The sequence below is a fragment of the Lepidochelys kempii genome, chromosome 26 (assembly GCF_965140285.1).
Source record: "Lepidochelys kempii isolate rLepKem1 chromosome 26, rLepKem1.hap1, whole genome shotgun sequence".
Taxonomy (NCBI): domain Eukaryota; kingdom Metazoa; phylum Chordata; order Testudines; family Cheloniidae; genus Lepidochelys; species Lepidochelys kempii.
Window position 1 is genome coordinate 13,221,956 of NC_136405.1, and position 27,211 is coordinate 13,249,166.

At 53.6% G+C, this 27,211-nt stretch overlaps 1 protein-coding gene across 1 annotated transcript in view; it reads left to right on the forward strand.

The window, feature by feature from the left end:
- The window catches only part of PROM2 (prominin 2), a 39,025-nt gene continuing 11,814 nt past the window's right edge, over positions 1-27,211 (forward strand). Inside the window, exons 1-15 of the mRNA XM_073324755.2 lie at positions 1-178; positions 8,477-8,668; positions 8,943-8,992; positions 9,920-10,122; positions 10,879-10,999; positions 16,380-16,443; positions 17,535-17,624; positions 18,105-18,304; positions 18,517-18,591; positions 18,681-18,744; positions 20,038-20,197; positions 20,961-21,113; positions 22,986-23,109; positions 25,444-25,535; positions 26,778-26,862. Of these exons, the coding sequence (XP_073180856.2) occupies positions 1-178; positions 8,477-8,668; positions 8,943-8,992; positions 9,920-10,122; positions 10,879-10,999; positions 16,380-16,443; positions 17,535-17,624; positions 18,105-18,304; positions 18,517-18,591; positions 18,681-18,744; positions 20,038-20,197; positions 20,961-21,113; positions 22,986-23,109; positions 25,444-25,535; positions 26,778-26,862 (1,851 nt within the window). The remainder of the gene's footprint in view (positions 179-8,476; positions 8,669-8,942; positions 8,993-9,919; positions 10,123-10,878; positions 11,000-16,379; positions 16,444-17,534; positions 17,625-18,104; positions 18,305-18,516; positions 18,592-18,680; positions 18,745-20,037; positions 20,198-20,960; positions 21,114-22,985; positions 23,110-25,443; positions 25,536-26,777; positions 26,863-27,211) is intronic.

Consider the following 27,211-nt stretch of genomic DNA (forward strand, 5'->3'; position numbering starts at 1 on the left):
ATGCCGTTTGGGATCAAACCTGCAGTGGAAGAATATCAACAAGATGTGCTAACAGGACTTGCAGGGATTGCTGTCATTGCTGAAGACATTCTGGAGTACAGACATGGAGACAGCATGGTGGAAGCTGTGGCAGACCATGGCCATAACCTCCCCTGCCTGCTAGAAAGGGGCCAGGGAAGTAAATCTAGAATTAATTAAAAAGAAGATGAAATTGTGATGCACTGCAGTACCATACACAGGAAACTTGATGACCTCTCATTGTCTGTGACCCCACCCTAAAAAGGCAAAAGATGGCCACATCTAAATATATTAAATCAGTTTATCAGTCAATCAAACTGTTAGGATTAAACTACCAGACAATTTCTTCCAAGCCTCCCAGATGTGTGAGAACCCCTGATGTGACTGGACAAAGATACAGTATGGACATTACCTCGACATGATGCAGCCATCATAAGTATCAAGGAGCTGGTGACCAACTATGGGTCCTCTGGTGACTGAGGAGTCCGATCCTTGAGCTGCAAACTCATTGGCAGACATTGCCTGTGATGTTGGAAGGCAGGATTGGGTCATGGTTGCTGCGTGACAGTCGTCTGTCCTTTCTTTTCTGGTGTTTTTCTGCCACCAGGGCAAGGCAATTTTCCTCAAAAGTGAGTGTTCTTTCTCTGACAAGTCTTCGCCAGTTAGCCCTATCCTGGGCTGCTGTCTCGACAGCATGGTATCAACGCTACATCTCTGGATGTTTGTCTTGAGGGTGTCTTTAAAGCATTTCTTTGGCCTCCCTGTTTCCTTTCTCCTTTGTTGAGTTGGGCGTACAGCAATTGTTTTGGTAGGCATGCATCAGGCATGCACACACAATGCCTGCTCCACCTCGGCTGGTGCTGGGTAATCAGGGCCTCAACAAAGCGTTGGCCTCCAGGAGTCACTGACATTAGTGCGGTGATCTTCCCCGCTTTATGTTGAGGATCTTCTGGAGAAAGTGCTGGTTTCTCAGGTGTTTTCTGTAGGTCACCCAAGTCTCACAGCCGTAGAGGAGCGTTGGGATTACTACCTCACCAGTTCCCTCTTATATTGTTCCCTGTTCCCTCCACCCACTTCCTTTGCATCCACCTCTCCACCCACTACCTCCCTTGCATCCCACGCCAATCAAAATTTTCGAGGTTCCCCCTCCCTACCACTCCTCTTCCATCAATCCCCCTGCTCTGAACCCAATTCCCATTGTTCTCTTCCTCCCCCATATTCCCATGCCCCCTGCCAACCACTTACCTTCCATTCTTCCCGTTTATTCCTTTTTACAGTTCTGTCAAGCAAGTATATGAATGAATTGCCCTTGCAATGTCTCTCGCCAGCTCTTTTGATGTCCTGTTGTAGAACTAAACTAGAGATTTAAGAAAACAGGAAGTTACGGAAACTTGAATGGAGACAGTTCCACAACACTGTAATAAAGTTTACAAGACTGAGGTTAACACAGAATGTTAACACTTCTGAGGAAAGAGAGAGCCAGTCACTGCAAACCAAGCTCTCATTCCTCGAAGCTAATCACACGGTGGTGAACTTATCACCAAATGTCATCCCCAGGGTAAACTTTATGCTAATATTACATCCTCAGTTAATTACACAATAGTGGTATAAGACTAATTCTCTGCTCTCTGAGTCGGCCTTTTTGGTACCAACAGAGACTTATGTATCCAAGGAAGAAAGTGAATAGGGAAGTGTTATTTACCCCTTCACATAACATAGGAATTAGGGGTCACCTGATGAAATGAATAGGCAGCAGGTTTACAACAAGCAAAAGGAAGTACTTCTTCACACAACGCACAGTCAGCCTGTGGAATTTGTTGCCAGGGGATATTGTGAAGTGTAAATGTATAATTGGGTTCAAAAATAATTAGATAAATTAATGGAGGATAGGTACATCAATGGTTATTAGCCAAGACGGGCAGGGATGTATCCCATGCTTTGGATGTCCCTAAATCTCCAATTGTCCAAAAGTGGGACTAAACAACACAGGATGGATCACTTGAAATTGCCCTGTTCTGTTCATTCCCTCTGAAGCATCTGACACAGGCCACTGTCAAAGGCAGGATACAGGGCTAGATGGTCCATTGGTCTGACCCAAAGAGTCAGCTCAGAGTTTGCTTGTAGCAAATACTTGATAGTTACCAGCAGGAGGTGCTACCCAGAGGCTAGTCAACAAAGTCCTGCTCTTCCTGGCATTCTGGTGTCCCAGTGTTCTGGATGTGGAAGAACAGGGTGTTGATGGCTGATGGATTCTTCTCTAATAAGACCTTTGGTGGGTTGTCTGATGGCAATTTTTCATTTTTGCAAATCTGACCCAGCCAGTCATGCCACAGTCCCCATCTCTCATGAGGAGTTATGATTGTCCAACTCTAATCTTCTTCCCCTGAGTGGTCACCTTTTCATCATCCCATGAGATGAAACGAATGTCTCTGGGAAGGGATAGACTAGGCCCAGAAGCCCCTTGCTGGAGGCCTCAGGGTCCTGCCACACCCCATCCCAGAGAGGAGCAGAAGAGAAGTCCTCCAAGAGGCCTGCAGGGAAAGCAGCCAATCAGAGGGGCTGCAGGAGTGCAGCCAATCAGTGGCCAGGAGGGTCATATAAAAAGCAGCAGCAGAGCTGAGTCAGTCAGTTGCTGCCTGGATCTGGAAGAGAGGACTGGGTTCCTTGCTGACTGAAAGACCAGCAGAACCAGAGACAGCTCAGTGTGGGCAGGGACGGGGGAGCTAAGAAGGAGGTCCTGGCTGGTTACTGGGACTGAGCAAGACTGAGCCCAGGGAGGGCTGCAAGAAGACAGTGTCTCCAGTGAGGAAGCCATGGGGGTATGGCCCCATTCCAGGGCCAGGAGAAGGTAAAGACTGTATACCCCAGAAGGGATTTGTTCTGTTCCACCTACAGACAGCTGGAGAGCTGAGTCACTGAGCACCCATCGAAGAAACCATTGACCATGGGGAGGGAGGCACTTGTGAGAGGTGGGTGCCACCCATTCCACGAACTGTATGGGTGCCAATCCTGTTACAGTCTCCCTTGGAGTTTTGCTGGTAGCTACGAGAGCTCAAAGCTCATCTACTTCATGTGAAACACATTATGGGCTTTTCCTTGGCTCTTATTTACAGAACTTAGTAATGGAGGTGTGGTTGAATACCTGCCAAGGGCACCTTGGGACTGTTTGTGGAAGACCCTTGAGGCCCTCGGTTGGGTGGTATCCATCTCCTTGGTCACTCTTACGAGCCTCCATCTCTAGGGCGATGGACCTTTCTAGAAGTCTCCATTTTTGTCTCGCTGATCACTTGCAGCTTTCCTGTCTTCTTCAGTGCTCTAAGGCTCAATCCATACAAAAGGCAGAAATGACTTAGCCATTTTCTCTTGGCTTGGCTCAGTAGCAGAGCAGAAGAAATTTGCAAGACACTTGAGTTTGGTCAGACCTAAGATACTTATCACTGGCTTTACGACCCTAATCGCATGACAGATTTCACCCATTTTAGTATCAACAGTAAACTGGCCAATTCATTAATTTTGGGGAGCACTGAAACCATTCAAAAATTCAGGTTGAATCTGGCAAAGAGTTCCAGCTGAAAAAACCTGAAAACAAAAATTTTGGAAATGTCAAAATGAACCATTTCGGCCCTTCTATTTGAATCAAGATTTGAAATGTTTCATTTTCATCTGACTGAGGAAAATCGAAAGATTCAGTTTCGGTTCAATAATAATAGATTTTTGGTTCAGCCACTGAACCAAAAAAAATCAATTATTTGCTCAGCTCTACCTGGTCCCGTTTCAGGACTGGGGCTGTATTGCTCTCAGTTTGCTTCCAGTTCTCACCATCCGAGGGCACCAATGAGCTAGAGGAAAAGAAATTCCATTTCCAAAAAAAGAAAAGGAGGACTTGTGGCACCTTAGAGACTAGCAAATTTATTTGAGCATAAGCTTTCGTGAGCTATAGCTCACCTCATCGGATGCATTCTGTGGAAAATACAGTGGGGAGATTTATATGCATAGAGAACATGAAACAATGGTGTTACCATACACACTGTAACCAGAGTGATCACTTCAGGTGAGCTGTGATTTGAGCATTGGCCTGCTAAACCCAGGGTTGTGAGTTCAATCCTTGAGTGGGCCATTTAGGGATCTGGGGCAAAAATTGGGGGATTGGTCCTGCTTTGAGCAGGGGTTGGACTAGATGACCTCCTGAGGTCCCTTCCAACCTTGATATTCTATGATTCTATTACCAGCAGGAGAGTGGGGGGGCTGGGGGGGGAGGAGGGGTGCTTTTGTAGTGATAATCAAGGTGGGTCATCTTTGGAAATGGCCCACCTTGATTATCACTACAAAAGCCCCCCTCCACCCCCCCCACTCTCCTGCTGGTAATAGCTCACCTGAAGTGATCACTCTGGTTACAGTGTGTATGGTAACACCCATTGTTTCATGTTTTCTATGCATATAAATCTCCCCACTGTATTTTCCACTGAATGCATCCCATGAGCTGAGCTGTAGCTCATGAAAGCTTATGCTCAAATAAATTTGTTAGTCTCTAAGGTGCCACAAGTCTTGCTTTTCTTTTTGCTAATGCAGACTAACACGGCTGCTCCTCTGAAACCTGTCATTTCCAAACAAGGTCTTTTGAGGTTGTCTCCAAAAACAAGCTGGCAATCCAGGAGCTGTTTTTTTTCATGCCAAAGAAACAGCAAATCGGTGGGCGATAACACTGCAGCTTATGGCCCTTCGGATTTCTGTTTAATGCTGGTTAAAACTAGAAGCTCACACAATGATGAGCATTAGATAGATGGATGATAAAGTATGGATGTGTGGTGATAGACAGATCCGAAAACAAAAGGTTGGGGAACAATACTTTACATCACTCTAGTGTCTTTCATGCAAGGATCTCTAAGCACCTTCCAAAACACCAACTCATTCAGCCCCACAGCAGACCTGGAAGAGAGGCCAACATTATTATCACCATTGTATGTATGGGGAAACTGAAGCACAGAGAGGCTAGCAGCCTGATTTTTTCAGAGGTGCCAAGGACCTGCAGCTCTCACTGAAATCAGCAGGTGCTGAGAGTGCCCAGCATCTCTCACATTGGGCAATAAATGATGTACCCAAAAGGAGTCGGTGGCGGAGCTGAGAGAGAACCCAGGAGTCCTGATTCCCTGCTCTGAGCTCTAATCCTTAGATGTGTTGAGGGCGAGCTTGTAAAAACCAGCAGTTACTTCTTTTACATTTCACCAATCCCCACACTGTATGGCAGCAAGCTCAGTGGGCTGAGCCTCTGGGTGGGGTGTACAGACACCTCCCTCTGGGCAGAGAAACCTCTGGCATCTGAGCTGGAAATAAGTCACCCCTGCAGGTCCAGCAGGCCCAGACCATGCACAGGACTGGGGGAAGGCAGCTCTCTCCCTCCTCCTCCATGGGAAGCTGCTGGAGCAAGCACCCTGCCCCAGCTTGTTGATGTGTCAGCATCCAGTCGGCAAGTCTGTGCTGGCCTCCAGAGTGGGAACGCCAAAGTCACGCCTGGAGCCAGTTCGTCTCTCTCTCCGCTCCACTGCCTTCTACTCCCTTCTGCCCACCTGCTGGCCATTTACTAGGCTTTCCACTATACGGTAGCAGCTGGACCCAGGTCTGATTCTGGCTTACTCTGTCCTGCCTCCACCATATTATTCCTGAACCTCAGGACAGTGGGTGCCTGGGGCTGGTCACCCCAGTGGGCAGAGATGGGTCAGTGCCACACAGTCTCTCAGATCCCCTCCTGAGTCAAGCCTTGGCACTGAAGTGTCTTTCCCAGATTGCTTGCAAGAGAGTCGGTTTGTCAGCTCCATGGAGCAATGATCTCTGTGCCCACACCTGGGTAGCAGTTCCTGGAGGGAATTGGCACCTGCATGGGGCTGGGTTGCTTTTGACACAGCTCCATGCCCTGTTGTGACTCTGTTTCCCTTGTGCAGCTTAGTTCTTCTCAAGCCTCTCTTCTTCTGTGCCTTCTGCTGTGTGTTTCCCAGGCAGAGCTGTGGTTTGGCTTTTCTTTGGTCGCAGAAAAAACAAACAACAAAATATACACGAACGTACTTCTCAGATTTCAGAGTAGCAGCCGTGTTAGTCTGTATTTGCAAAAAGAAAAGGAGTACTTGTGGCACCTTAGAGACTAACCAATTTATTAGAGCATAAGCTTTCGTGAGCTACAGCTCACTTCATCAGATGCATATCGTGGAAACTGCAGCAGACTTTATATATACACAGAGAATATGAACCAATACCTCCTCCCACCCCACTGTCCTGCTGGTAATAGCTTATCTAAAGTGATCATCAGGTGGGCCATTTCCAGCACAAATCCAGGTTTTCTCTGAATTTGTGGGGGGGGGGGGTGGAGGGTGAGAGAACCTGGATTTGTGCTGGAAATGGCCCACCTGATGATCACTTTAGATAAGCTATTACCAGCAGGACAGTGGGGTGGGAGGAGGTATTGGTTCATATTCTCTGTGTATATATAAAGTCTGCTGCAGTTTCCACGATATGCATCTGATGAAGTGAGCTGTAGCTCACGAAAGCTTATGCTCAAATAAATTGGTTAGTCTCTAAGGTGCCACAAGTCCTCCTTTTCTCTTTGTACTTCTCAGAATATATGAACCATTTGCTGCCCAGCCTTAGCTATACTTCAAATGCATCCGATGAAGTGAGCTGTAGCTCATGAAAGCTCATGCTCAAATAAATTGGTTAGTCTCTAAGGTGCCACAAGTCCTCCTTTTCTTTTTTTAAGTATTTAGTTCTCTATAATATGAATGGTTACAAAAGAAATCAATTATTTGAAAAACAAACCAATGTTGCTTAGCAAAATCCAACTAGTTTAAGAAAAATTATTAAAATAAGATGAAGAATAGAAGCAAAATTAGGAGGAGGGGAATAGAGACCGGAAGGAAGTGGGTAGAGAAGAGGGTAGGGTGACCAGATAGCAAGTGTGAAAAATCTGGGTAGGGGAGGGGCGTTGAAGGGTAACAAGCTGGTAAATCAGATGTCTGGTCCCCCTCGAAGAGGGGGACATGTGAGGGGCCCCATACTTTAATAGGAACATTCAGATACCTCCAGGAAAGTATCCCATATCTCTGAGTTTTTCTTGGGTATTTCTCTTACAGTTCTTGCCATGGTGGCCAAGCTCACGATGTCGAAGTTCCAGTCTTCAGCTGTTGGTCCCTTTTTGGATTTCCATTTTTGCAGTACTAGTCTTTGAGCAGAGCACTCATCATTGCTAAGCCAAAGCTGTTCAGCTCTATTCCGCTTCCATTCCACTTCCATTAGGTTTAAAATTACATGTTTAGCCAAATCGCCTTCCTGACTTGCAGGTCTGGCTTTTCTGTGCTCCCATCTCCCCCTGCATTACCCAGCATGCTGCGCTTCCCTGTCATCTCACCAAGGCCTCTGATCGGGTTTGGCTCTGATTAGCAGTGAAAACCAAACAGTTCAACATTCCCTGGCAGTGTCATGAGATCTGAAAGTGGGAGGAAACAGCCCCTGCCAAATAACCCCCGGCTTGGGCGCCTTCCCTGGCTGGAGCAGAGCTGTTTTTCTGACTCTACGTATCCTCATTGAAGGTGGCGTGTGGGGGGTCATGTCCAGAGCGCACAGTACAACAGCTATGCTATCATTCCCTGGGGCCATGGGAAGCAGAGCGTAAGTTAGGCTGCTGTGACTTACACTGAGGAGAGCAGACAGGGCCCTGCATGGCCCCTGGAGTATGGGGATTAAAGCCACTTTAAACTTCTCCTCCTTAGGGAATCGGCTATGTAATGCCATCAGCCCAGTTTGGGGTGAACGCCTAGATTAGGTAGTTCCCCAGGCATGAGGAGCTGCACTGCCAGTTCCCTGGGGGCAGGGAGTGAGGGGAGCACACAGCCCCTGTCCCCTCTCCCGCCCCCTTGGGCCCGCTGGTCTTTCCAGGCCGCCCTTGCGGAGTGGGAGTGCTGGCATCGAAGTGCTCAGTGGCTCGGGAAAGCAGGGCGCATTGCGAAAGGGGCCTGGAACAGCTGCTGGGAGAAGCGCCTCGCCCCACCCTGCCCCATCCCCGGAGCAGAAGGAAGCCAGCCACTGCAGCACCTGGGCCCTCGGGAGGCATCAAACCAGTCGGGCCAGTTTCGGAGGCACTCCAGCTGCAGGGGCAATCAGCTGAAGAGGAGGGAGAGCCAGAGCCAGGGATGCCTCTCCCTGTGCCCCGCGTTGTGTGTGGGAGCTGGGAGCATTGAGGGGGTCTGGGCACCTCCAAGGAGACCACCCGGCTCAGCGGCTTCCAGGCACAGCCCCTGCGGGGGGGAATTCTCTTCCCCGAGGGCTGGGGCTCCTTGGGGCTCCATTGCAATCCAGGCGGTAGAGCCCCCCCCCCCCCCCCCCGGGGCTATTTCTGAACCAATGCAGGCCCCTCAGCCCAGAGGCGTCGGGGGCTCAGCCTCAGCTGTGCCTCTGCACTTGTCTCTGGCCTTAGCCTGGGTTCTCCTGGATCCAGTTGGCTCCCAGAAATGTCCGCCTGGAAACCCTCTCCTCGTCCACCAGTTCATGGAGATAGGCGCTGACCAGCAGGTCGCCGCCCAGCACCGGGTCCCGAGCTCGCTGGATCCGCTCTACGGTGTCGTCCGGCGCTACCTGGACGTGGTCCAGCAGAACCCCTTCCCCACAGGTGAGCCAGATGGGGGGCGGGGGCAGAGAGCCCTGGGGCAACCCGGGTACTGTGTGTGCCTGAAATTCGGGCCCTGATGGGGGCTTGTGAGCCGTGCCGGCTCCGAGTTCCTTGGAGACCTGGCCCCACCGCTGGGCACAAGACGGAGGGGAAGAGCGTCCTCCCTGGCAGCTTGGCTCATCCTGACGGGGCGGTGGTAGCAGGGGGAAGGCGAGGAGGGGGACGGGCGGCCGGGTTTGGGGGTTTGACGGGCCGTTGGTTTTTGTTTTCACAGAGCTGCTCCGGATGGCCCTGAACGAGCCGTCGTCAGTCAGAACCTCTCAGGTGAGCCGGGGGGGGGGGGGGGGGTTGTACCCGTCCTGTGTGGCCCCACTTCACTTACTCCTCTGGGGGCCCACCTGTGGCACGGCGGACACCGGGATTTCCTTGGGTTACCGCGGGGGTGAGGGGTGGGGTGGGGCGGGTGAAGGATGGGCCCGAGGGCAAGGACACCTGGGGCTGGCTGAGTGAAATGCGGGGCAGGGGGAGATGTGTGGGGTGGTGTCAGAAGGGTGTGGTGGAGGGCATGGGAGGGATGGGGCAAGGAGAAGGCATGGGTGAATGGGAGGGAAGGTTTGGGGCAAGGAGTAAGTGAGGGGCGGGGCAAGGGGAGGGAGTGGGGGACTGGTGGCAGTGAGGCAAGGGGAGGGTGTGGGGGGCCTAGTGGGGGTGGGGCAAGACAAGGGTGTGGGGGATGGGTGGGGGGACTAGTAGGGGCTGGGCAAGGAGCTGTGGGGAGGGCAAAGGGTGGGCGTGGGAGAGCGGGGTGTGTGGGGGAGGTGGGTGGGGAGGCAGGGCAAGGGGAGGGCGTGGGACAAGGGGGTGGGTGGGGGAGGTGGGTGGGGAGGCAGGGCAAGGGGAGGGCGTGGGAGAAGGGGGTGTGTGGGGGAGGTGGGTGGGGAGGCAGGGCAAGGGGAGGGCGTGGGAGAAGGGGGTGTGTGGGGGAGGTGGGTGGGGAGGCAGGGCAAGGGGAGGGCGTGGGAGAAGGGGGTGTGTGGGGGAGGTGGGTGGGGAGGCAGGGCAAGGGGAGGGCGTGGGACAAGGGGGTGGGTGGGGGAGGTGGGTGGGGAGGCAGGGCAAGGGGAGGGCGTGGGAGAAGGGGGTGTGTGGGGGAGGTGGGTGGGGAAGCAGGGCAAGGGGAGGGTGAGGGGAATGGGTGGGGGCCAGGAGAGGTACCCCCCCCACGAGGACACCCTTGCTTGCTCCCCCCAGGTGGTCCGCTACCAGGCCGGCTACCTCGTCTGCGCCCTGATCGCTGCGCTCTTCTTCGTGGCGGTGCCGGCGACTGGTCTGTGCTTCTGCTGCAGCCGGCACCGCCGGCGCTGTGGGGGACGCCTCAAGGCCGACCGCCGCTCCCTCGCCTGCCGGCGCAACCTCCTCGCGTCCTGCCTCTCTCTCGCCACCGCCATCCTCCTGTGAGTGAGGCCAGCGCCGGGCTGGGGGGTGCGGGGCTCAGGCAGGTGTGCAGTGGGTGGAGGGGAGCGGAGGGGCCGCTCACTGGGGATGGGCCACGGGAACTAGTCCAGGGGGCACCCCGCAGGCAGTGCCGGTCTTTCCGGGTAGGGCGGGGGTCACTGGGGGCTAATCTCCCTTTGGGCATTTCCTGGGCACCAGGGTTGGCACGTCAGGGCCCGAGGGAAAAGGGGCATTAGGGGCCCTCCATTCAGGAGAGGGTCTGGGGCAAGGGCACCCCGGCTATCACAGCAGGGGCTCGGTCTGGTTCTGGCAGCAGGGCACCCAGAAACGGAGGCACCCCAAATCAGAGGCTGCATGTGAAAAACATGGGCTGAAACCCTGAATTTCAACCCAGCTTTTCCCCCTCACCCCAGCAATCCCCAGGGGCCCATCCCCCTGTTCTCACCCTGTCATCCCCCTCTGACCTGCCCCCGGGTTCCTATTCCTCTTCACCTCTGTCCCGCTCTTGAGAGCACAGAGAACAGCTGAGATACAGAGTTGGGATGAGACTCTGAACCGGGACAAGGTCTGGGGTCATTTGCATAGACCTGGGGACTTGGTTTGGACCAGCCATGGAGCCCAGAGCTGGATCTGAAGACCCCCCAGTATCTCTGGGGTTGGTTCTGGCCCATTGCATGTCAGAGGGTTGTTAGACAAGTTGATTTGGTTGCTCTTTGGAGCACTAAGGTGACCTGCTTTGGCCTCGTCTCCCGCAGGGCTGGCGTTATCTGTGCTTTCATTGCCAACCAGCGGGTGACGGAGCAGATGGAGCCTGGGGCCCGAGCCGTGCCAGCCACTCTGCGCACTTTGAGGAAGAATATTGGCAGCATCCCACAGGTAAGCTGGAGCCACCTTGCCTGTTGGCTGTCAGCTCGCAGGGCCAGGATTGAGAACAGCAGCCGCGCAGGGATCTCGGGGTGTGCGTATGCTGGAGAGGGAGAGGCATGCAGGTATGGGTCCCGGTAGCCAATGCTGCATATCAGGGGCTCTGGAATCCCGTCTAGGCCCTAAGTCTCCCTCTAAGACCCTGTTGCTTGTGCAGACTTTGGCAAGATGGGCGTCATCTGCCTGCTGGCTGGGGACGGGACGGATGGGCAACTCTGCCCCAGCTTTGCAGCACTAGCGAGGAGCGGATCCCCGGTGGTGGCTGTAGAGGGTCCTGTGGGTAAGGACTAAAGTGCATGGTAGTGGGGACGGAGCCCAGGACTGGGATAGCAGGGGCTGCGGATGGGGTTAAGACGCATGCTGGAGGGAACCCAGGCCAGGGACAGCAGGAGAGGATCCAGGTCAGGACTGAGGTGCATCGGCAGGAGTGGGGAGCCCAGGACTTGGATTGAGAGGGGCTGTGGATCAGGAGTGGTGGAAGCTCCCTAAAAGTGTGTGTGTGGGGGGCTGCCTCCCCTTACCCTGAGGCCCTGCCCACCACGTTGCCTCTTGCCCCCCCAGATCCTGTCTGCTGCTCACTCCTCTCCGCCCCCTCCCACCGTCACTCGCCCTTACGGCTGATAAAAAGCGACTCTCTTAGGTTGGTACTGAGATGGGTTTGGGCCCTTTGGGGTGTCACTTGATGTGCTGGGGTGCCACTGAGTGAGCCTATTCTGCCAGCCTGGGTCCCCTTTACCCAGCCTGGCTGGACCAGGCTCACAAGCCTCGTCCAGCCACGCACACAGGCAGGGCCAAACCCAGCTGCACAGGGAGACAGGGATCCGCTCTGGAACGATTCAGCCATAGGGGCTTGCCCCAACACTCTGGTGCCCGCTCCCTGTAAGGGGTACAAACCCAAAGGTTTTATGAAATTTGCCCCCTCCTTCAATGTGGAGGGAAATATGCACAACTTCTTGCCCCCCGCCCTCCAGTTAGAAATTACATAAACTGGGTTATATTATAAACAAGAATTAAGTTTATTAACTACAAAAGGCGAATTTTCAGTGAATATAAGAGAGAACAGACAGAACAAAGCAGATTACTGAGCAAATAAAACAAAGTACGCAAGCTAAGCTCAGTATACTTAAGAAACAGGATACAAAATGTCAATTCTCACCCTAAATGTTATTTTAGGCAGGTTGCAAAGTTTCTGTGGTTCAAAGTTGCAGTTATATTCCTTTTCAGACTGGACCCCTGTCTCAGTCTGGACTCTCCCCTTGCCTTCCCTTCAGGTGCCTTTAGCAGTTTTTCTTCTTAGGCAGACAGGCCATGGAGAGAAGGAGTCCCGTTTGCCTTCCTCCCCACCCTTAAATAGGATTTACATAAGGCTGGAATCCTTTTTTTCCCAAACTTGACCCCCTTTCCTTCCAGTGAAAAATTACAAGAAGTCTCAGGTAACGTTTAGTATCAGGTGACAAGACCACCTGTCTCTGTAGCATCCAGTGGCAGTATGGAGGGTCGGTAGGAGGGCCAAACCTTTTCACAGCCCATTGTCCTTGCTGATGGGCCGTCCGCCCTGTCTGGCCTTTCCATTGTTGTACCTGAAGTGTTAGCAGTGGGCATCACCCAAAGGAGCATAATTGAAATACAGATACATAGTCACTATTCCTAACTTCAGATACAGAAATGATACAGGCGTACACTTTAGATAATCACATTCAGTAAATTACGACCTTTCCAATGATCTCTTACAAGACCCACCGTGCATAAAGTACATCTCAGTGATGTCATATTCATTTCATAAGCATATTTTCCTAAAGAATATGGAGTGAAACATCACAGGTACCTCCTGGTTTGAGCGGGGGCTGCCCTTCTCAGGAATCGGCAGGCCCGGCCCTGGACCAAACCAGTGCGCGCAGAGCTCTGTGCCATCAGGAAAACAAATGAGTTCCCAGCCCTTCTTCATACTCTCAGATGTGGCACAAACAGAGGGATGTAACCATTGAAATCAATGATCTGCACTCAGAGCAGTCAGATGCCATGGAGATGGGCACATTAGATAGATAGATAGATACCTGAAGAAGGGTGGGTGGGTGGGTGGATAGATGATCGAAATCTTGGGAAGAATAGGTGGTGGGGCGTGTATGCGGATGAATAGATAGATGAATGGATGGATTGGTAAAGGGGAGTGGATGGAGGTGGATGGATACATGAGAGACGGGGGTGTACAGGGATAGACAGATGGTAGAGGGGTGTCTATGGGGATGAGTCGATACAGGGGGTATGTATGGGGATAGATAGATTTGGCCCCAAGATCCGTCGGGAGGGTCTGATCCTGTCTGAGCCAGTCCACTCTGCAACCCCTGCACATGCTGCGGGTGCCGACTCAGCACCGTGTCTCCGTCAGCAAGCGTCCGCTGCCGCACAAGAGGAGGCTCTGTCATGGCGGGTGCGTCAGTCACTTGCTCAAATGTGGAGTTTTCTGCTCTAGTCAGCTAAGAACCCCCCCTTGCAGGCTGAGCGTGCTGCCCGGCCACCGCAGTGGCAGGGCTCCTCAAAGGCTGGTGCACTAATGCAAGGAGACAGGCGGGCATCCTCTGAGACAGCCACGAATCCAGGGCATGGAAAACAGCATGAACCTCCCCCGAGCCTGGAGATGACACATGTCACCTCTGCAATGTGCTGGGGAAAGTACCGAGCGGGGGCAAGGCCGAGGAGGGGCCTGGCAGCCAGGGCAATGCTCAGCCTGGCCAGCTGGGCAAAGGTGCACTAGGGGTGCTGTGCAGAGGGGTGATCCGCGGCCAGTCAGGTGCTTTGAGCGGGGTGATCCAGGGTGGAATGAGGTACTCTGCGGGATGGGATGAAGTGTACAGTACGTTGTGGGGTTGAGCAGAGCGCTGGGTCCAGTGCTGGGGGGAGTGGGGTGGGGATTGCGCTTTGGGGTGATGGCAGCCGGGTGGGGTCTGGAGCACTTGAGAAGGGTGCCGCCGAGGTGGGCGGAGTATTCTGCAGTGGGGTTGGGTCCATTGTGTGGGGAGGTGGAGCAGAACGGGGTATGGTGCAGTGGGGCGCTGTGCACAGCGGTGGGATGCCTGGGGGCACTGTGCATTGGGGCGCCATATACTGGGGTGCTGCGCCTCGGGATGGGATGCTGTAGTGGGGTGCTGTGCCTTGGACTGCTGGCAGCATGGTGGAGCCCTTTGCACTGGCTTTCCTGTGGGCCCAGGGAATATTAGCAGTGGGGCAGGATAGTTCACAGTGATCCGACACATCCCCTTCCTATGATCCTGTGCCGCGGTCGCACAGGGGCCCCCTTCCTCTGCCCTGCTAACTGCGCAGATGGAGCTTGGCTACAGTTAGCTGCTTTGCTTTTCATGCTGCTCAGCAGCAGCCTGTCCGGCACTAGATGTGGCTGCTGGATTCACTCACCCGCCTGCATTGGGGACAGAGCTGGAGCTCCCTTCGGGCCCTGCGGAGACTCCTCCGGCTCCATGTGAGATGAGCAGAGGGGTCTCAGCCCAAGTTCTCAGCAGCTCCGCACTGGCCCAGATCTGCCTTTCTGGGCACCCACCCCTCCTTCAGAGGGCAGCATCCTGGCCAGGCATGGCAGGAAGTGGCTGTGGATGGCTGGTGTAGGGGCCAATGCCAGAGCAAGTGTGGGGAGGTTTCACGGGTGCCCACTGCTTTCTCCAGAGCAAGGCAGATTGGGGTCCTGCTCTCTCTCAACACCTCCTGCTCCTCTTCTCTGCCCTGGGCCCCTGGTCTAATCAGGCTCCTCTGGAGGGAAAATACCATACTTCACCCCCCGGCTCCAGCCTCTGACCTTCATCTCTTTCCCGGCTGTCCTGTGGGCTTCCCCTCGGACCTAGAGCTGTCGGCGTGGTGGGGCCCGCCCGGGTTTCACTGCTGGAGCAGGCACAATGTGCTGCAGCTTCATTAAACATTCATTTTTAATTGCAAAGCGTTGTTTCTTTCCCTCCCCGCTGCTGCCTGGCCAGGCTGTTTGCTCAGTCTGCATTCTGCGCTGCTGCACAGCCCCGTCCAGCCGAACAGAGCCAAGGAGGGGCTCCGATCCGGCTGGGGTTCCGGTACATACGTGGGAGCCAGCAGGGAAGCCACGGGCTTGAGGGTGGGGTTAATGAGATACACAGCTCTTAATAATCAGCGCTCTAATGCAATGGCGTTTTCATTCCCTTAGGGCTAAATCCTTGGGGCCCTCAATTCAGTGGATCTGGCGTGGCCCCACTGATCTGAGGGGCCCCTCCCACTCCCTGTGGCCCACCTTGTCCCTAAGGCACGTCGGCAGAGCTGAGGTTTGGGTGTTGGCGGGAGCAAAGCCAGTATGATGCTGCAAATAACCCTGCACGTAAAGGGTACTTCAGCCCCAAGGCTGGTGAGAGGCAGCGTGGCTTCTCTGGGGCCTGCCGCTGGAGTAGGATTTCAAACACCCAAGTTCTCCAATGTTTTCAGGCTTTGCCCAGGGACCTGTATTTTCCCCATGGCGCTGATTGGGGCAGGCTAAAGACATGAGCTTCCCTGGCTGCCCAGGGCTTGATCCAGCGGTGACCTCAGTAGGGGCCAGGCGATGATTTGGGAGCTGTGTTTGAAGGGAGGTCCAGGAGGGTGCCATAAATACATCTCTCCCAGAAGTCCCCCGTGTAGGGCATTGGGTCCCCAGCCCAGCACCTGGCCACAGAGCCCAGGGCCAAGCGGGCAGCTCAGTTGCTGTGTGAGTAGAGAGAGCGCCCTGGTTGCATGGAGTTTATCGGTTATTGTCTAGGGAGGCACCACTCGCTAAGGCTGCATGGAGATTTGCCCAGGAAGCAGAGTTCCCACCTCTGGGTGGTGGATGGAGAAGCCAGTGCCAGGGATCTTGGGGAGTTATGTGCCTTCCCTGGGCGGCCATGATGTTACTTGTGATTAGACCCCACTGGGACCAGCCATTAGCCACAACACAATGCAGATCACGACCCATCCTTGGCCACGGTCCGCTGACTCGGCTCGTTATGGTCACAATCCACTGCAATAGGACGAGGCTTGAGTGGGACAGTCCCTCACGAGAACTGGGTGGGGCGTTACTCCCTGCAGAGAATAGGAGGGTGCTGGGGTCCAGGAGAATTAACTGAGCAAAACTGGGATGGCTACATGGAATGGAACAAACCCAGGGGCTTTCTGCTCACCCAGGGGACCCCGTCCAGGGCCAAAAGCACAACGAATCATGCCCAGGCTCAGAGGCAGAGCCCAGCCAGGCCTTATGGGCCCAAGCGATCGTGGGTCCCAAGCCAACTGACCATGCTGATGCAGCCTCCAGGAGGCTGAGTGAGACCTTTCTCTGCTTCTCTCTCTCCGGCAGGGCGTGCAGTCTGTCGTGGACCAGTTTGTGGTGCCCAGACAGCAAATAATCGGCGACCTGAACAGTGAGTGTCTGGCTGTTGGCCTTTCCTCTTCTAGGCCAGAGCAGTCTCCCCTATTCCTGGGAGGCTGGGTACTTGCGGGAGAGGAAAGCAGCTCCATGGCCCCTGGTCCCAGCTCTCCTCTCTGAGCAGTTGTCACATGTTTCTTTGCATGACTCCGACTCCCTTCCACCATTCTCTGCTCCCAGCGATGTCATGGCAAAGCTCCCACTGACTTGGATGGGAGCAGAATCAAGTCATTAAACCCCAACTGTATCCACAGCATCTGGACTCCCTGATCACCCTTACAGTTATCCTGATCGTGTGGGAAAACGCTTCCCATCGCCCCAAATAAAATCTATCCCAGGCACCTGGGTCTTTCTCAGTGCTTGCCCTACAAAAGGAAAATTCCCACTGGACCACGTAGCAGCCTTCTGAAACGGCAAGGAGCGATTTCTCATCAGCTTTGCTTTAGCCCTGCCCCAAGCTCTAGTGGGCATCTTGTGCGCATGTCAGTAGCCCTTGCCCGAACCCTAAGCAAAGCCCCCTTTGGGGCAGGGGGACACTCTCCCGAACCCTTTGCAGAGCTGGGAGTGGGTCTTCATTGTTGGTTCAAATCAGCATCGGCTGTCCAATCCGTAGAGAGATTTTGAGCAGGCCTGGGTGGACGTTGGGTCTCTTACCCCACAAGGGCAGGGAGAGAGCGTGGCCGTCTCCAAGGTTCGCCCTGAGGGGGAGGAAAAGCCGGAGATAATGCCAGATCCTGCTCTCGGTTATCAGCGCAACATCATGGCAGTCGTTGAAGTTTGCATTCTGCGGCATACTGGCTTTGTGTGTGTTAGTGAGGGACGGCACCATCTAATGGCTGCAGCCCACAGGGGCTGAGAGACTCGCCACTCCAGCCTGCTGTAGGAGGTGTCCTTACGCTCAGGTCTGGTGTTTATTATGCTGGGTTGCCAGACTCCAAATTCCAGCTCCCCATGTGCGGGAGACTCTGCTGCAATGGAGCCTGACTGCAGCCCATAGCTGCTTTCCGCTTGGTGCGAGACAGAGTAGCACCTGCCCCACGCAGGGTGGAGGCAGCAGCTCACAAAGGGTGGTTTGGTGCTTTTCAGATGTCAGCCGCAGCATTGGCCTCACCATCCATTCGCTGCTGAAGGAGCAGGTGTATTCAGTGCTGGAGGCCATTCAGGGAAGGGCACAAGGTAAGATGGAGGCTCACCTTCTCCTGTGAGTGGGACTGTCCTTCACTGTCAGAAATGAAAGGAGATGACTTTAGAGTCCTTCAGACCAGTCTTTGGAGCCTCCTTATGCCAGACTAGGCTGGGGACAGGTCCAAACCTCTACCTCCCAGAAATCCCCTCTGCCTGATGCTGGGATCCCTGCCCCTTCCTCTGCCCTGCATTGGGCATGCTGGCTTCACATCTCATCCCACACTCATATCCTGAAGATGCCTCTGACCCTTAGAACTTCCTCTGTTCGACTCCCCTCTTCTGGTGACCAGACACGCTATCTCTAGCCAGAGGCTGGGGCCCAGGGGGGTGGCATCTGCACTGAAGATGGCCGTCTGTTGAGCAGCTCCGTAGCTACTTGCGTAGTAGCAAGGCGGGGGCCAGCGAGTGGAATAGCATTCGTGGCACAGACGGAGTGGAGCGCCAGAACTAGCCTTGGGTTTTCTCTTTAAGACCTACAGAACTCGCTGCACCATTTACAGATTCTCAACAAGACCGTGCGGACTCTGACCCATTTCCAGGACGAGCTGGGCCTGGCACTGAGAGATCGCAAGGAGAGCACAGTCTCCCTGCTGGACAGTCCGCGCTGCACGTCCTGTGCCCGGGCACTGGGCAAAGCCCAGAGCTTGGAGCCGGGAGCCGACTACAGAAGGGTGAGTGCAGGGTTGTAGAGAGAGGGCCTTCTCCTCCCAGGTCTGTTGGAGGGATGGGTCTCTCTTGCCACTTGGGCACCTTTGTGTCCATTTCTTTGGTGCGGGACATCCCTCAACGCTGCTCCACGCAGGTACGCTGACTCAGCAGGGACACTCTGCCGAGTTGAGGAGGGGAACTCACCTGTTCATGGAATGCTGGTTTCTTCCTGCAGGTTCCTTCCGTGGAACAGGTTTTGAAGACGCTGTCTGGTCTCCCCAAAGCTAACTTCCCAGACTTGATTGATAAGGTATGTGACGGACAAGGCCTGGGGCCTGTTTGCAAATGTGAAAGCTGGTTCGATTCTGGGGGAGAAAACGACTCTTTTTGCTCTTCCAGGGCAACAGCACGTTCAACTCGATGCCAGACCTAGCTGTTGTGAAGATGGCCCAGGTTGTGCAGGGTGAGCAAAACTCTTCTGTGGTCAGTAGGGTGTTGCATTTCCAAACTCTGGTACATGCAGCTATGCAACCACAATGCCTCTGGTTCTTGAGAGCTGCCCCCCTTTTAAATTCCTAAGAAAAAAGCCGGCCTGCAGAGACAGCAGCCATTTTGTTCCCAGCATGGCTTCAGACTGCTAGGATATGCACCCCCTGTGCTCTCCTCCTGGAACTTTACTTTTGTTCCCTCTTACTTCGTTGTTTCCTTTAATCCATGCCCCTGCCAGGCACTGGGGCCCAGACCCTCGGACGTATTTAGTCACCTAACTCCCAACGATTTCAATGGAAGTTAGGCACCAAAATACCTGCCCCAGGAAACGGTCCCGCTTGTATTCAATGGAACTGCAAGAAACAAGAAAATCTTTATATTGGGGTCATAAACCCTTGGAAATTGGAGTGAAGGGTGGCAATATTGAAAGGCCCTAACCTTAGGGAAGTGAGAGACTCAACCAAAGAGCCACAGCAGAGACCAGGCTCCCACTGTGCTTGGTGTGGTTACAGTAGGAGACAGGCCTTTCCCTATAGGAGCTTACAGTCAAAATAGACAGGAGAGACAAAGAGTGAGAGGGTTAAGTGACAGGCCCAGGGTCACCCGGCACATCAGTTGCAGACAGGGTTGCCCTGGAGTCCCCAGGAATTAAAGATGAATCTTTACTTAAAGATAATGTCATGTGAGGAAACCTCCAGGAATTCATCCAACCAAAGTTGGTAACCCTAGCTGCAGAGCTGAGCGTAGGACCTATGTATCCTGAAACACAGGCCAGCATCCTACCCATTACAGGGGACTCAAACTGGGGTAATATGAGTCTCTGAGGGTGTGTCTACACTGCATTGTAAGCCCAGCCTCAGACTTAAGTTTGAGCCCAAACCCCCTTACTGTCCATGCACAAATCTCTCTGACACAGGTCAACAAGCATTCGGGACCTGGGTCCTAGGACCCGTCTGAGCCCGAGAGCTTGGTCTGTACCTGAGACTTGAGTCCAAACCCTGTCCAAACCATTTTGGAAAGGTTCAGTCAGAGATTAGGGTTAGGGTGTGTTTACTGCACCAGGTAAGGGGCAGACATTTCTAGGACTTCAGCACAGGCTGGGTGAGAGGGTCTGTCCTGAACAGAGGAGGGGTGTATTTTGTGAATGGTCCTGTAAGATCCAGCCCCTTGGGGCCGCAGAGAAGGACCAGTGCTTGCCTACGCCCATCCCTGCCAGCTGCAGGGCTCCCACTAAGTCCCCCCTACATCTCCCACTCTCACCTTGCAGAGCTAAAGGACGAAGTGAACAAGGTCAGTGAGAAGGTCCAGTATATTGCGGACAGCTTCCCAGTCTCTGATTACACTCAGCCCTTGAATGATGCCCTGATGCACGCGGAGAACAAGAGCCGCCCTTACCTCCAGGAGGTGAAACACTATGAGAAATACAGGTAATGTAATGGGAGAGTGGCTGCAGCTGTGTGAGTCTATGGACCTGATTCTGAGCTCACACCAGTGTGAATCAGGAGTCGCTCCAGTGAAGTCAATCAGGTTACACCTGTATAAAACCAGGGGAAGTGAAATCAGAAGCAGGCTAAGAATTCTCCCGGGTCAGCCTCTGGGAATGGCTAAATCCCTTGTATTACCCTCTACCATTTGAGCTAAAGGAGCCACTCTATTAGCAGGAAGCAGTAGTAGGCTGTTATCCTCTGGTGGACCACCACTAGCAGAAGAGAACAGACGTGTCACACTTCTTTAAGAGGGTTCAGAATTTATCGTACCAGCCCTAGCTGCTCCTGGACTGAAGCCCCCCAGCTGCTGATAGTCCACTGAGGAGTTCAGGGCTCTCGTCAAAACCTTCCAGCTGATCACTTGACTTCTTGCTAGCAGGCCCTGGGTGGCTCTGATGCTGTGTCAGGGTCATGAAATCCCATCCCAGTGAGTTCAACTCTAGCCTAGTGTAGAAATCTGAAGTAGAGGAACAGGTGCATTGCTCCCATCTCCTTCTCTCCAAGGGTCATTTTTGACTTCCTGCCTCTGCTGACTAACAATGATTGTTGGCTCGGGTCTGAGGCTGAATTTAGGGTTCGCTCCCAGTCGTGGCAGGCGACGGTGCAGGCTGCCACCTGGGATGGGGGAATGAACCAGAAGTGGGGGGCTCGTTCTTTAACTGCCCCGTGGCTCCTGACTTCCTCTGACCTCTTCTCTCCGCAGGTGGATTGTGGGCATCGTGCTGTGCTCCGTGGTCCTGCTGGTTGTAGCCTGTAACCTCCTGGGGCTGTCCCTTGGGGCCTGTGGGCTCGCCATGCGGGAGGATCCAAGCGACTACGAAAGCAGGGGAGAAGCTGGGGCCAAACTCCTTTTGGTGTAAGGGACTATTACTGTACTGGGGGGGGGCAGGGGCGAGTTCAGGGCCCTTACGCCTCAGCTGGGGGTGATGGGGAGAGAATATCTCTGTGATGTGGTGGCATTGGTGGCACGTGCTACACAACAGGTCAGACTACATGATCTGGTGGTCCCATCTGGCCTTTAAACTCTGTGACGGGCACATGGCTTTGGGAGTGGACTGGAGTCCAGCCCTCCGCTGTCAGCGGGGAGGCTCTCCATGGTGATGTGGCACTGTAAAGGGTGGATGGTGTCACGGTCAAAGTGTGGGGGGTGGGAGCGGAGGGGTCCTCTGGCTGGGTGGTAGGTGAAGCCCAGCAGATGCAGGAGCTTGCCTAGGCACGTACTCCTCGCTTCTCTTCCCATTTGGGTCTCCTCGGGGATGGCTAAGAGGCAGCTCCACCTCTCACTAAAATGTTCCCGGTGGACATCTGATGCCAGGTGACCTGAGCATGGTTGCTACCAGCAGCAGGTTCCTTATTGGCAGTACGTGCTTCACGCTTGGGTTTGCGCGATTCATGTCAGAGACCGGTCTGGGCTGCAAAGTTTGTGTCTAGATCTGACCTTCCCCCGAGTTTAGGGTGTTCCCAGCCACGGCTTGGGCTTGGGCTTGGGCCCATCTTTACAGAAGCTAGTTGATCTTTACAATGAATCCTTCTCCTGACCACTGCATGTTTCATGTGAAGTTTGTTCAGTTAATGTGAATCTGTCCATACTGCACTTCTTGTTGTTATGTTTGTGTGGTTCGCGTGGCCGTAATGTCTCATGTCACGTTTGCATGGTTGGCATGACCATAGCATGTTTCAACCCATTTTAATTTTAAAGTTGTACAGACGTAGTATGAAACTTTTTCATGGAAAGTTTTTTCAATGGAAAATAGCTTTCTGACAAAAAAAATCTGTGTGGAAAATGTTTATATTGGTCAAAATTTTCCAGTTTAAACCAACAACTGAAAAATGTTGGTTAAAAACTCAGTTTTTCAATGAAAAACCAAGAAGTTGTAAATAAAAGAAACACTTCTGAAATTTCCCCACAAAGAATCATTGATGTTTTTCAACCAGTGCTACTTAAGATGTTTCCCCTTTGGGGCGCGTGGTCTCACAGGACCATTGGAACATGTGACCGAGGGTGGGGTGTATTGTCCATCACTTGCAGTCTTTCACACAAGACTGGATGCCTTTCTAAAAGATCTGCCCTTGCTCAAACAGAAGTTATAGGCTTGGTGCAAGAATCATTGGGTGACATTCTCTGGTCTCTGTGATGCAGGAGGTTAGACAAGATGATCACAACAGTCCCTTCTGGCATTACAATCTATTTATCTATGGCCTTAGTGAGTTTCTTGTTTGGTTTGTGCACTTGGGGGATGAAAGAGAGTCTTTCTCACTATCCCCGTTTTGTGATCCACCGCCGAGCACGCTGGAGCCTGGACTCCCTCTGAGCAGAGGGACCCCGCAGGCCTAAGGCACCTCATGAGACATATGGTATGTTTACACTGTAATCAGAGCTGTGGCCTCAGCACATGGAGACCCATGTAGCCACGCCAGCTTTGCTCTACCTAACTCAGGTACCAATAGCAGTGAAGCTGCAGCAGCCTGGGCAGTACAAGCCCACCTGGGACCCTTCAGTGGCCTGGCAGGTCTGTGGTCAGTGCCTTGCGGTGCGGGCGTGGCAGTGTTGGGGGATCGTTCCATGCAGCTGCAGAGACATGCGTGCGGATGCCAGGGAGTCCAAAGAGAAGCAGAGCAGCTCCCAACTTGCCCTCCTCCCCGTTTGTTCCTGCAGAGTCACTGCATGCTAGGGTGGAGGACTAGCTGGCAGGGCGCTCCCTGTAACGCATCTCCTTCTCTATTGCAGGGGCATTGGCTTTAGCTTCCTCTTCTCCTGGCTTCTGATTCTCTTGGTCTTCGCCACGTTTCTGGTTGGGGGCAATGTCCAGACGCTGCTGTGTAAGAACTGGGCCAATCAGGAGATTTACAAGGTGGGTCCCTGCTTTCTTGGAGTGCCGAGCCTGGCGAGCTGTGCTCCAGGCACAGGATAAAGGGGACAGTAAGCTCCCCAGGCAGAAGAACCAGCTTGGGCTGGGCTGTGTCAACCAGACAAAGCTACCCAGCACACACACTCATTGCCGTATGCATCCTGTGCTGATTACTGTATGCACACACACCATCTACTCACACCTGTGCACACTGCCGGACGTACCCACTGTCCTTATTACTCACCCTCCTACCCCCATCACACACTCATCACCACACGCACCTGCATACTCCCTACCAAATATGTACACACTCATTACCGTACTCACTATTGCCTGCTCAGTGCACACACACATCTGCAGATGCCATATCTCACACACACAGTCAGCTCTCTCGCACATACTCATTGCAGCGGACTCACGCCATCATCGCAAATCCCCCGCTCTCTAACGCAATCGCAAAGGCACGCTCTGGCCTTCGTTTATCATTGCCCTATGGCCGCTATGCTCTCCTGACATACTGGGGCCATAAAGCTGTCAGATCTAATCCTGGGGCCGGTCCCTAGGATGTGGGGGGCCCTGGGGTTAGACTCAACCATTTGCACAAGTGTGTATAAGTGTATGAATCAGGACGTGAATGACTATACTTGGCAGGTAGCAACCTGCGGGCTACTGACGCCTCGACTGGAAGCTTTTTGCTTCATTAAAAAAACTTCTCTTCTCCATCACCAGAATAATTCGTGTCGGGTACGTCTCCACTGCAGCCAGAGGAGCACATGGAGACATATCTAAGCTAGCTTTGATCTAGCAGCCTAAATAACAATAACAGTGAAGCCATGGTAGCGCAGGAAGCCTGTACAAGCCCATCCAGGACCGTGGGTATGGACTCGAGCAGCTAGCCCGGGCTGCTGTGGCTTCACAGCTGTGATTTGAGCTAGCTAAATATAAGCTAGGTTGGGTATATCAACATGAGCTGCAGCCAAGGCTCTGGTTGCAGAGCAGACACACCTTGAGCGAGCGGTGGGCTTGTCAGCCTGTGAGCGTGCAATCAATGCAGGCACGTGTGAGCGTGCATGGTTTATGACAATATCTTGTGTGACATGGTGTGATGGAAGAGACCCAGGCTCACATCTGCCCCGCTCAGTGTCCAGCCAGGGTTACGGCCCCTTTCCCTCCACCAGGCTTCCAGCCTGCTCCCTGAGGCTGAGAAATCTCTCTCAGTGGCCAGTTACACTGGCTTCTCGTCTGCCTCGCACGTGGCATAGTGAAAGGAGCTGGAGGGCAGGCTGAGGATCTGGCCCATCGTGTCACATACACACCTGCACAGGTGCACGCTGTCGTACATGGATACATTTAGCTGTGTGCACACAGAAATACTGTAAATCGGTTCAAATGCAGCCTCCTTTCTCCATGGAGCTGCGCTCTGTCTTTCGCTCCAATTCCACCGAGATCAGCCAAGTTCCCCCAGGGATGAACGTGACCCAACGAGGAGATGATCAGTCCCGTCACCTCGCCCTGTTCCTCAGCGTCCTGCGTGTGATTTAATTACGCGCTTGCTGCATGCTGCAGAATGATCCACTTATGCCCACGTTCGGCCCTTTCCACTGCTTTACCCCGGGCATAGTTGATGCGCACGGATCGTTCCAGCAAATTAATTAAACCTCCTCAAACAACGGTTAACGTTTGATCTCTGTTTGGAAGCCGACTGTCACCGCAGCTCCCCATCCCGCCCCCCCGCCACCATTGGCCAGCTGGAGCTCAGGAAGTAGAGAGATGCACTGAGGGACTCTGCCCAGCCCAGAGTGGCAGGGGCTGGACAGCTCTGGATGCAGAAGGGCTAGCAAGGCTCCTTTTCCTGCCCAAAGACCAAGTCTCCCACGCGGATTAAAGGGAGCCGGGGCTCGCAGCATAGCAGGGAAGCTCCGAGGGAGGGATTCCAGGTCTGTCAACCTGCCACGGACCATTGATGAACCCCAAGATGGCCACCCCAGCTGCAGGGAGAGGAGGGGCCAGGGGCTAGTGCTAAGGTAGAGCTATGCACAGTACTCCAGGGGGTAGTACTAGGTTGGAGATGGGGATCCTTAAAGGTATGGATGTTGAACCCCATCCTCTCCTTCTTGCTTTCCAAAGCCCGTCAGTGACTTTCTCTGCTAGGGGTGATTTTAGCCCCACGTCGCTCCCGCCAGTTCCCGGAATTAGGACCACATCCCGTCATCACTCTTTTCTCCCTCCCGAAATGCTGTTGGGATCAGCACAGTGGTGCTCCCTCTCTACTCCAACACACCCCACTCTCCCCGACCGGGACCCTCCTCATGCCTCATTTCTCCCCCTGTTCCCCAGTTTATCGACACTCCCGGGAACCTGCCTCCATCCATGAACCTCACCCAGCTACTCAGCCTGAAGAGGAACCTTAACCTAACCTCTGCTTACCAGTGAGTACTCTGCAATGGGGCTGCCCAGGAGACCCCTACCCCACCCCCCAACCCCCGACATCCTGAATGCTGTCAGGCTCCTCCCTATCAGACTGGTCTCATTAGGAAACTCCTTGAAACGAAGGCCCACCGTCTCAAACTCAGGGTGGAGCTTAAATAAGAACTAGCCCCCTGATTTTCCGAAGTCCCAGCTCTCACCGACCTCTGTGGATGGGGCAGGTCAAAAATGTTCCAGCGAAACTCTTTTTCGACTGAAAAACTGGGGTTTTGGCTAAATGGGCATTTTCGCAGGAAGCAGCCATGGCGTTCCTCGAAAAGTTTGGATTTTTTCTGATGAAAAATCAGACATTTTCAGCCCAGGTCAAAAACATTTCTGGTTTTTAGCAGGTTGAGGCTGGAATTCTTTGGTTTTCAGTTTTATTGATGTTTTCCGGGGGCGGAAATATTCATTTTCTAGCCAGCTCGTATTGTGGGTGCACCAGGATGCCTTTCATTGAGGTGTCCCCATATGTATTAAGTGTCCAACAGTTGAATACTTAAACAGCAGCTCAGATGCCACCTTTGGTTGCCCCTCATACAACTGAGGGCCAAACCTGGGCCAGTCTCGCTGACCTGAAAACACCTCACACGGTTAGTTCAGCAAACTGCGATCTCCAGCCCACCTGGCCCATTCTAAGCTCCTTTGAAATCGCCTCACCTTGCTGCTGACACCAGTGACTGGCTGTTATGCCACCTGCCAACTTCCCTGGCTTTAGGGTTAAGGTAGTGGAACCTGCAGCCAGCACTTCTGGTACCAGACAGGCTCCAGGGTGCAGGGCCAGCTGGAAGCAATTCATCCCAGCTCCCAACGGACAGTCTCAGCCCTTCACCGTCTGGCCGTATCCCTGGGACAGGAGCAAGGGTTTAGTGGATGCAGAGGTTCTTGATGCACCTTCTGTTATTACCATCCCCAGTAATCTCAAGGCAATGGCCTACCAGGTCTAATGGAGACAGTAGAATGGGAGGAAATGTGACTCGAAGACAAGTAGAATCTGATCCGGTGGGAAGCCTCCCGTGGACTGAATTGGGAGCTGCTTGGTGCCAAACTGGGCTCGGGACGCTCCGGAGGAGTGTGGGGCTGCAGTAGCCATGTGGAGCCAAGGCACAGGCTGGCTTTAGGCAGATCCCCTCGGGGAGCACTGCTCGGGAGTCTCCTCTCACCTCTCCCGCCCACACTGACTCCCTCCCCCCTCTCTGTTCCAGGGTGTGTAAGAAGGGCACAGGCCTCTGGGACATTCTGCAGCTCAGAGACGCCTACAATCTTGAGGATCACCTCCACCTCAGCCAGGTGAGCAGAGGCTCTTCCCCTGGGGGCACCTGTCCTCCCACTCTCGCCAGCCCTTTGGCATCCCTAAGCAAGGAGGGGAATCAAACCTCCACGTTCATACAGTCTTGCACTGTCCGTTGCCCCCAGATCTGTCCACTAAAGATTTAGTCTTTACATTGATTCAGCCAAGGGCTTCTCCAAGGGACCCAATTCCTGGCCTCTCTTTCCCGGTGAATCCAGTCTCCATTTTCCATCCAGTCCTGGGTTTCCTCCAACTTCCCCCTCCCAGCACAGACGTGGTGGAACCGTTTGTCCTAGCAGAAGGGGAGACTCTTTCTTTTCCATCTTCCTCCGTTCTGGGCTTCCAGGA